This window comes from Boleophthalmus pectinirostris, unplaced genomic scaffold (genome assembly GCF_026225935.1).
Source record: "Boleophthalmus pectinirostris isolate CB_2022bp ecotype Guang Dong unplaced genomic scaffold, ASM2622593v1 HiC_scaffold_13, whole genome shotgun sequence".
Classification (NCBI taxonomy): Eukaryota; Metazoa; Chordata; class Actinopteri; order Gobiiformes; family Gobiidae; genus Boleophthalmus; species Boleophthalmus pectinirostris.
The window spans coordinates 518-11,166 of NW_026571036.1; the positions used below are offsets into that span (position 1 = coordinate 518).

A 10,649-nucleotide genomic window follows, 5' to 3' on the forward strand; every position below is an offset into this window, starting at 1 on the left:
AATAGGCATTACGCATGCTACTATTATGTATTTACGCCCGTTTACTACAAGTGTTGCATGATGTTTGCTCTAAATAACTATGAAATATTTGCTACTTACTCTTCAATAGGGTCCAGATCCTCCAGGTAATCCAACTCTTCATCTGTATAAAAAGTGTCCACATCGGACTCGGCGTCACTGCCAGGCTCCGTTACCATCGCCACTGCTTCCAGCAAGGAAAGTGACGCTTTGCGTGCCATTTCTGTTCGTTCGTTCTTTCTTTCTTTTTCTTTCTTTCTTTCTTTCTTTCTTTCTTTCTTTCTTCTGAGAGACTTCCCGGAGCTCTTTATCCTCTGTGCGCAAAACAACAAATGCCTTGGCACACGAATGTGTGTACGCCAAGCGCGCATCTGCGCGCACCTGCTCACACCCGCGCGCACCCGATTCATTGCTCGGCACTAGGCTGTTTACGTCCTGTTGGGTGTATTATGTGTCATTTGCAAGTAAAAAAAAACTTTTCAAATAAAAATAGTAAGGGATGCGCAATTACGCACACGAGATGCGTAATTTGCCATTTACTTGAGAAATAACGGTACTTAGGTCTGCTTTATCAAATGCTATGAGCACAGACGCTCAGAGGAGTAACTATCTTGACTTACAACAATCTTTGGCAAAGTTTGGGCCAATGAAAATGGATGGAGTGCGTCACGTGCCGAAGAGCGAAGTTCCTATTGGACACCTGTTTTCACTACGTCACCACGCAGCGTGCGTGTAACGTAGGATGATACCGGAAAGATGCTCGTAAAGCCACGGGTCTTATCTTTACAAGGAAAAAAAAATTAAGTCTCTATCTTTTATGGTTAAAAAGTTATGCGCAGTTATGTAAAACATGCCCGCCGGTATCGTATACGATACCGTCGGTCTGGAAGGGTTAAAAGCCATAGTTTTAAATACATTTACGGCTGATGTAAACACTTTATTTGACTAACCCAATTTAGTATATTTTCCATAATATAATCTCTAATTGATTAGCTTTATCAGCTAGCTTAAAGCTAGTTTTGTGAGCTTATGTTTGGTAACCACAGCTGACAGTCAGAGCGGCACCATATACCTTTTGTAAAGCTACGATACGGAGATACGGAGTTAATTTTTAAAAAGCCGTGGAAGCTGAATTAAACTTTTTGCGGGACACAGTTTGTCAACTGTGTCACTTATTGTTCAGGGAAAGAAATACTGGCTGCAGGTACCAGCTGTGGTCGCATAGCAATGTGGAAAATGGTGTTTCAGTCAGGCAGCACCAAGTCAGACACTAAAATCCAGTGGAAGTTACAAGCTCCTACTGAAATACAAGGCAATGTCACACAACTAGAGTGGAATCCCAACTTAAATCTTTTAGCTGCTAACAATTCCTACACTGCCCTGACCCTGTCTGAACATGTTCTGTCAGCCCACTTCAACCAGCAGGTGGCAGCCGTTCAGGTTTCACCGACTCAGCTCAGTGTCTCTCGGTTCAATCCAGAGAGATGCACTTGGCTCTGCAGTCAGACTCACATATCAAGGGTGTCTGTGGTACAAAGGAGTCATTGATAGTCTGGAGTGGCAAGCAGATTACTGTTTATGACATTTCAGAAACAGCCTTACGCACTTCTGGGTCATTTACTTGTGACTCCCATGTAGTAGCCGTACATGGAGAGAATCTATACACTGTAGAACCCAGTAGAGTCCAGATCCGTACACCCCAGGGCACGGTGAAGCAATTACTAACATTTTCAAAAACCGAAGGAAACCCAGTACTGCTCAGTGTGTGCCAGTCATATCTAATAGTTGGCACAGACACTGCTCACATAAGAGTGTTTGATCTCTCCCGGAGAGATGCCAGAGCTCATTCAAGTGCCAAGAACCTGGCTGAGTTTATTCCCAATCTGGGAGACTTGAGTTCAGTTAAGTGTAACGCAAATGGCAGCCAAGTCAGCATCCTTATTACACGGGAAAACGGAAAGCCAGACCACAAAGTCTACTTTTACGATGTTGAGATGGACACCATTACACACTTTGACTTCTTTAGTGGAAGACCCTCAAGTGGTATCACACCATCTGAAGATGGTGACAGGCATCAGTTAGAAGGGACAGAGCTCAGTGGCCGCTGTCCCATTTCTCATTTCTGGGATGAAAGTGAGCCTCGTCTTTTCGTTTGTGAGACTGTGCCGGTCAGCTCTGAGAGTTCATCACCTGTTCCTGTCGATGGGGCTGATGTTTCCGTGGTGACACTGTTCTGCACTCAGGAACATGGCCTTCTATTACACGACTGCTACCTCAAACCAGCGGTTCTGCAGTCTCTCCTTGCAATGGATGTGCCGTATTATTACTTCATCTGCAAGCCTGGGGAGAGGGATCCATCATGCCAATCTGAAGCCATATCTCCACACCTTCACCTGTCTCCCAAAAGTCCCATTGCTCCAAAGATGGTGTCAAGACGAGCACTTCGAGACTTTGTGGGGCTGGAGAACTGTGAGAAAACTACCCGAGACGCTATGTTAAATTTCAGCTTTTACTTGACCATTGGGGATATGGATGAAGCCTTTAAGTCTATCAAACTAATTAAAAGTGCAGCAGTATGGGAAAACATGGCGCGGATGTGTGTAAAAACCCGGCGCTTGGATGTGGCACGGGTTTGCCTCGGGAATATGGGAAATCCCAGAGCAGCGAAAGCTTTGAAGGAGGCTGAGGTCGAGCCAGAGGCTGAAGCACAAGTTGCAATGTTAGCCATTCAGCTTGGCATGTTGGAAGACGCTGAGAAGTTGTACAAGTCCTGTCAGCGATATGACCTGCTCAACAACTTCTACCAGGCCTCAGGAGACTGGCTGAAAGCTCTGGAACTAGCAGAAACGCATGATCGCATCCACCTGCGTACCACCTACTACAACTATGCAAAATACCTGGAAAGTTTAGGGAAGAAAGCACAGGCCATCACATTCTTTGAGAAATCCGAGAGCCACAGGGTTGAAGTACCAAGAATGCTTCAAGACGACACATCCTCTCTAGAAATATATGTGAACAAAATGAGAGACAAGAATGTGTACAAATGGTGGGCACAGTATCTTGAGAGCCAGTCGGACATGGATGCAGCACTACGCTACTATGAGTTGGCTCAGGATTACCTCTCTCTTGTTCGAGTTTTCTGCTACATGGGAAATATTCAGAAAGCGTCTGAGATTGCCAACGACACAGGGGATAGGGCAGCATCCTACCACCTGGCCCGGCACTATGAGGGACATGACGATATCAAACAGGCTGTTCACTTCTACACACGAGCTCAGGCGTACAACAATGCCATACGGCTTTGTAAGGAGAACAGTCTGGACGACCAGCTGATGAACCTAGCTCTCCTCAGTAACCCAGAGGATATGATGGAGGCTGCCCGTTACTATGAGGAGAAAGGGACACATATGGACCGAGCAGTGGCTCTTTACCACAAGGCTGGTTATGTGTCAAAAGCCCTGGAGCTGGCCTTTGCCACAGAACAGTTCTCTGCTCTGCAGCTCATTGCAGAGGGTCTGAAAGAGGGCTCAGACCCCGCGCTGCTGGCACGCTGCTCTGACTTCTTTATTACACATGCCCATTATGAAAAGGCTGTGGAGCTATTGGTAGCAGCTAAGAAGTATCAGGAGGCACTGGAGCTGTGTGTGAGCCAGAACCTGGACGTCTCAGAGGAGCTAGCAGAGAAGATGACTGTGACCGAGTCAAAAGACATGTCTGAGGAGGCCAGGAAGGAGCTGCTGGAGAGGATAGCAGACTGCTGTATGCGACAGGGCAACTACCACCTAGCAACCAAAAAGTACACGCAAGCAGGGAATAAGCTAAAGGCTATGAGGGCTCTTCTCAAATCTGGTGACACAGAGAAAATCGTATTCTTTGCCAATGTTTGTCGTCAAAAAGACCTTTTTATTTTGGCCGCAAACTATCTTCAGTCTCTGGACTGGCGCACAGATCCGGAAATTCTCAAAACTATCATTGGTTTCTACACTAAAGGCAGAGCGCCAGAGCTGTTAGCGGGCTTCTATGAAGCCTGTGCACAGGTGGAAATAGACGATTACCAAAACTATGAAAAAGCACTTGATGCTCTGACTGAGGCCTATAAGTGCCTTTCAAAAGCGAAGGATACTTCTGGGAAACAGGAAGTCAAACTGTCAAACATGCAACACAAAATCACTTTAATCAAGAAGTTTGTCCATGTGCGCAGGTTGTATGTGGAGAACGCTGCAGAGGCTGTGCGTGTTTGTGAAGCCCTGTTAGAAGAGCCGGACTTAGACCCAGCTGTCAGAGTGGGGGATGCTTTTGGTTTCTTGGTGGATCACTACTGTCAGCAGGGCCAGTACCAAGTGGGATACCGCAGGTTAGAAGAGTTACAAAAACTGTTGCCGTCCCAAAACCTGCGGTACTACATCAACCCAACCAGTCTGGAGGCCCTGCAGAGAGAGATGGGCGTGATCCTAGACCACTCAGAACAGAAAGTGATCATGAAAGATGACGACGAGGTCATGGAAGAGTTAAATGAATCTCACTCATGACTTGTGACTTTTAGTTTTTATTTTATATTCGTGACTTCATCCTCCAGAGTGAATAAACAATGTGACAGCTGTCAGTGTAGTTGAGGTATTTCTGGTAAACTTTAAACTGACAGAAAAAGTGCTATCTCTACACATAATCTTATTTCATGAATACATTTGTTGAGTATACCATAACCCTAACCCTAACCCTAACCTAACCCTAACCCTAACCCTAACCCTAACCCTAACCCTAACCCTAACCCTAACTTTAACCCTAACCCTAACCTCGATTGAACTGCCTCCCGCCAAGCCACCGTTCCCTATTTGTATATATTTGTATATATTGTATATATTGGTATAGTTTTTGACTAGCTAAGCCTAAGTTGGGGATATTTTTATTTCTATAAAAATTTATTTCTATAAAAATGTATTTTTATTTCTATAAAAAAAAAAATATTTTTATTTCTATAAAAAATTATTTTAATTAATACATGGGTGTGGGAGCAGAGCCTGTGTGTTTACATTGAACACTAACAACAACACGGGGCAGGGACAGGTGAGATGTTAGGGCATGCCCGCTCGGCCCCTCCCTTCCTGCTCCCTTGTTCTGCACACACAGGCTCTGCTCCTCATTATTTCACTGACGCTTGGTAGAGCAACACATCTCCAAGCTTTTTCTTTTTGTGCCTCAGATCCGAAGAAGGGCTGACTGCAGCCCGAAACGTCTTTTTTTTTAAGAAAAGGAAAGAAAGAGGAGAAAAAACAGAGCTTCCGGTCTGGACGCCGGGCCCGTGGGCTGGGTCCGCGCCGTTTCGGCAGTGGGGGTTGGAGGGCCGTCGCCCGTGAGAGAGCCCGTGCTCCGCCCGTTCCCGGCTGGGGACGGGTCTATAACCATGATACTAACCCTAACCCACTTTGAACTTGGAAATCACAAGCAAGAATGAACCCAGCTGTTTGCATCTGTTGGAGAAGATCATTGAAACTGTAGGTCCATCTCGAAATTACAGCCCCACCATCGAAGAGATGGAGGAGGAGGAGTGGAAAAAGATGGAGGAGAAACAGAGGAGTGAGGCACAGAGGATTTTATTATTTATTTGTTTTTCTTAAAAAAAAGCAAAAAAAGAACAAAAAAATATAAAAAAACAAAAGACCAAAAAAATATAGAAAATTAACAAAAATGGAGTCTGGTTGGACGGCTGTCCAGTCCAGACAGTCTGGACGCCGGGCCCGTGGGCTGGGTCCGCACCGTTTTAGCAGTGGGGGTCGGAGGGCCGCCACCCGTGCGAGAGCCCGTGCTCCGCCCGTTCCCGGCTGGGGACGGGGTTATAAAGATATCCATTGATAAACTGGCACATCAGTTTTTAATGATCAGAATTCTTTTGTGCATGTAAACACAGTCCTAGAATCAGATATAATTATTACGTTATCTCTTTATTCTAATTACTGTTATTATTATGATTTTTATTGACCATCTAAATGTATCTACTGTAAATTTCCCTCAGGCATTTAGTTCATGTTTAATTATTATATATATTGTTTTTCTAAAGGGTCAGTTTGCATATGGATTGCTGAATGGATACACCCTGTGGAAGAATGCTGTGGTACTCACTCCTAAAAATGGCTGGGCGGCCATTGGGACAAGCTCCTATGAACTGGCTCAGTTTGATAACTTTGCAGTGGAAGCAGAGCAACAGCACAAACTGCCTGTGCCTTTTTAAGTGACTGACACTATGTTTGAGAATGATACTTGACTTGATTCATATTTTGATGTTGATTAGATTTTTATTTGATTGTATAAATTTGAATTTTGTTGTAATAAATTATTTTTGCAATTGCCTAATGCACTATCATTTTTGTTCTTAATATTTGTAAATATTCTGTATTGATTTTTATTAAAGAAAATGTGTATGATTATGCCTGTGTTCATAAATGAATAATGTCATTAAAAAAGCACTTCATATTATACCAAGTATTTTCTCATATATAAACTCCTCAACTTGTCTTTTTTTTTAAGTTGGTAAAAGTAGTCTCATTCTTCATTCGCAGATTCATGTAAAATTATTAAACTAAATTAAAATTGGACACAAATTCACATATGAGCGACACGCCGAGACCAGCTGCAATCACCATAGCGACATTGACTTCTTAGGTTCTTTTTAAAGACAATGCAGTAAAGTGTGTTTACTTTACTGCATTGTCTTTAAAAAGAACCTAAGAAGTTAAAGTATATAAGAAGACAAAATGAACATCATTGGCACCATAGCAACAGTTCCCTCCCCTGTCACCATAACAACGGGACGCTAAGTTACTAACAGCCGCTAAACCAGGAATAAACTAACGTAATAAATAGATTATGGAAGAAAGAAAGTCGTCACTAAAACGGGTTTTCATCAACAACATCGACTCCTACTCATCTAAATATATATCAAAGTTTCTGTCTGAATGCGTTGTTGGAGCTCATAGTGAGGATGAAGAGGAGGAGGAGTCAGTGGACACCAATATTAATAAAGAAAAAGCCTTTGAGATAGTGGGAACTGTCTCTGAAGAACCACAGGAGAACAGAGATTATGTGTTGGAGCAGTACTATCAGCTGAAAAGGGAGGAGCTTCTACCCAAACTTCTAGACTGTAATGTAATTGTTTATAACATTACTCAACACCAGGACCAAGTGGACGAGGCTTTCTGGGCTGTTGCAACCCTTCACAATGAGTTGGACAATTTCACTGGGCCAAAGATGTTCATCCTTGTGTCCACAGTCATGACCTGGGCCTGCAGAAAACCCATTGATCCAGAGGATGAGGAGAAGCCTTTCACTGATGAAGATTTCCGTCGGCGAAGACCACATGCAAACTTCAGAGCTCACAATGATCTGGAGAAGAGAGTGGTTCAATTGGGAAAAACAAATAAACACATGTTCTCTACTTATGTGGTGGTGTCGGGAATGCAGTATGGAATGGGAGAGCAGATCTTTCATTACTTTTTCAAGACATCATGGGAGGGACTGAAAGCTGAAGTTCCTGTTTTTGGAGATGGCACCAACATCGTTCCCACAATCCACATCAATGACCTAGCAAGTGTTATACAGAATGTGATTGAACACCGCCCAAGCCCATACTACCTTTTGGCTGTCGACTATTCCAGTCACACTATGGAGGAGATTGTACAGGCAATTTCTAATGAACTTGGACCAGGAATTATCAAGAAAATACCACTCGAGGAGGCCTACCTTATACGAGAAATCACTGTCATGGAAATTGACTACATGACGGTGAATTTGAGAATGGAGTCGGCCCATTTGAAAGAGCTGCTGTCTATTTCTTGGCAGTGTGAGAAAGGACTGGTGGAAAACATTGGTCAAGTAGTTCAAGAATACAGACAATACAGAGGACTACAGCCCATCCGCATTTGTGTTATGGGGCCCCCTGCTGTTGGGAAGAGCACTCTGTCTAAAATTATCTGCAATCACTACAAACTTCATCATGTCAAACTGAAGCCAACCATTACACAGACCCTTGATAAACTGAAAGAAACAGTGAATAAAGATCCTTCAGTGGAGACGAACAGCACAGCAGACGCCCAGGAGCTGCTCAACAGTCTCACTGAAAGTATGGAGCAGAATGAAGGTTTTTTGGAAGAGCACCTGCTGCTGAAAGTGATGAGGGACAAACTGATGACCAAACCCTGCCAGAACCAAGGCTTTGTTTTGGATGGATTCCCCAAAACTTATGACCAAGTGAAAGAACTCTATGAAAATGATGAGGAAGAAGAGGATGAAACAGTCTCCAACAAGATACTGCCAGAGTTTGTGTTTGTCCTCGATGCCTCCGATTTGTTTTTGAAAGAACGAGTTATAAACCTGCCAGAGACGGAGGTGGAGAAGAACAGCTATGAACCGGAGCTCTTCCTGAAGAGACTGAGCCGATACAGACATAGGAACAGTGAAGACTCCACTGTCAGCGACTTCTACGACGAGTTTAACATCACCACTTTGAACTTGGAAATCACAAGCAAGGATGAACCCAGCTGTTTGCATCTGTTGGAGAAGATCATTGAAACTGTAGGTCCATCTCGAAATTACAGCCCCACCATCGAAGAGATGGAGGAGGAGGAGTGGAAAAAGATGGAGGAGAAACAGAGGAGTGAGGCACAGAGGAAAGAAGAAGAGGAGAAGAGAGAGGCAGAGGAGGCCAGAGAGAGAGCTGCCCGCTGGGAGGAATGGTCCAGGTCTGTGGAGCAGTTGCGTCGTGAGGAGGAGGATCTTCTGGAGGCTGAGACAGCACAGATGAGGAGTTACCTGATGGAGCATGTGATGCCCACTCTGTCCCAGGGCCTGCTGGCCTGCTGCTCCGCTCAGCCACAAGACCCTGTCCACTTCCTGGCGGAGTATTTGATGAACAACAACCCCTTAAACTGGACTAAACTGTAAAAAAATAAACTAAATCAGCTTTTGTTTTTATAGTGTAAAAAAAATAAATAAATAAAATTTAAAAAAAAGTCCTGAGGCACCATTTTTAGTTTTTTTGATTTTATTATTTATTTGTTTTTCTTAAAAAAAAAGCAAAAAAAGAACAAAAAAATATAAAAAAACAAAAGACCAAAAAAATATAGAAAATTAACAAAAATGGAGTCTGGTTGGACGTCTGTCCAGTCCAGACAGTCTGGACGCCGGGCCCGTGGGCTGGGTCCGCGCTGTTTTAGCAGTGGGGGTCGGAGGGCCGCCACCCGTGCGAGAGCCCGTGCTCCACCCGTTCCCGGCTGGGGATGGGTTTATGACGATGTTACTAACCCTAACCCTAACCCTGACCTGGGCTGACCTGGACTGAACTGCCTCCCGCCAAGCCACCTTTCCCTATTTTGTATATTTTATATTTTATATTTTGTATATAGTTATAGGTTTTACAGGGTTTATTTTATAAAAAAGAAACAATAATAATAAAAATAATTAAAAAATAATAAAAACAGAGGGCAGGGACGGGTGAGTTGTTGAGGCATGCCCGCTCGGCCCCTCCCTTTCTGCTCCCTTGTCCTGCGCGCACAGGCTCTGCTCCTCATTATTTGGCTGACGCTTGGTGGAGCAACACGTCTCCCCTTTTCTTTTGTTGCTGTGCCTCGGAGCTGAGGAAGGGCTGACTACAGCCTGAAACGTTTTCCTGGAGGCACCATTTTTTAGTTTTTGTTTTTGTTTTTTAATTTTTATTTTTTCTAAAAAATAAAAAAACAACAAAAAAATTTTTAAAAATCAAACAAAAGACAAAAAAAATATTGAAAATATAAAATTTATATGGAGTCTGGTTGGACGGCTGTCCAGTCGACGGTCTGGGCGCCGGGCCCGTGGGCTGGGTCCGCGCCGTCTCAGTAGTGGGGGTCGGAGGGCTGTTGCCCGTGAGAGAGCCCGTGCTCCGCCCGTTCCCGGCTGGGGACGGGAATATAAAAATATTCCTGACCCGCCAGAGCTTCCAAGTGGTGGCGGTCCCTGGGTCTCCAGGCCATTGCCCAGGACCTACGCCTCTGTTGTTCGCGGGGGCGTGGGGGTGCGTGTCCCCCCGCCTTCTGACATGCCCTCTAGGGGAGTCCGGGAGAGGCCTGCCTCTCGGCCTTTGGTAGAACCCTCGGCCCCTAGGTATCGGTGGGAACCGGCCACAGATCTGCGAGCGTGGGAACTTTCTCAGAGAGAGAGAGTGAGAGGAAGCGCTCTTTTTCGCCGCGTGTTCCTAGTGGTCGGCGAGCGTGGGAACCGACTCAGAGAGAGACGAGACGAGCGTATTCACCGAGATATTATGCAGCTTTTAGTGCACGGGGGGCTCAGGGACAACAGCTGAGACCTTATAGAGGGGATAAACAATTGTTCCCTCCTCGTGAACAATTTCAACGTCATCCTTATCAACCAGCTGATAAGCAGTTAGGAATTTTGATTAGACAGCTGCATTCTCTCCTGAAAGTTTTGCATCATCTGAGTAGAGTTTCTGGACAGACTGAAGAAGAACAACTGGTGATGATTTCTCGTACAGTGCGTAGTTTGATTATGGGAATTCGGCCTGCTTTACCCACGTCTCGTACACTTGATTTGATTGTGGGAAACGCGAAGAATTGGGGATACACTACTCTGCAAATACTCCAAGAACA

The 10,649-nt window shown here is 44.6% G+C and overlaps 2 protein-coding genes across 2 annotated transcripts; both read left to right on the forward strand.

Moving 5' to 3' along the window:
- The first annotated feature begins 774 nt into the window (after nucleotides 1-774).
- On the forward strand, nucleotides 775-4,547 carry LOC110166993 (intraflagellar transport protein 140 homolog). Its single transcript, XM_055149714.1, is given in 3 exon segments — nucleotides 775-780; nucleotides 1,174-1,491; nucleotides 1,494-4,547. Coding segments are annotated over 3 exon segments (3,378 nt in total).
- A 2,332-nt stretch (nucleotides 4,548-6,879) lies between these two features.
- LOC129407722 (adenylate kinase 7-like) lies at nucleotides 6,880-10,345 on the forward strand. The gene is made up of 3 exons (XM_055149715.1): nucleotides 6,880-8,948; nucleotides 9,175-9,291; nucleotides 9,835-10,345. The coding sequence occupies exons 1-3, from the start codon at nucleotides 6,880-6,882 to the stop codon at nucleotides 10,343-10,345; spliced, it is 2,697 nt and encodes an 898-aa protein (XP_055005690.1).
- Nucleotides 10,346-10,649: the final 304 nt, after the last annotated feature.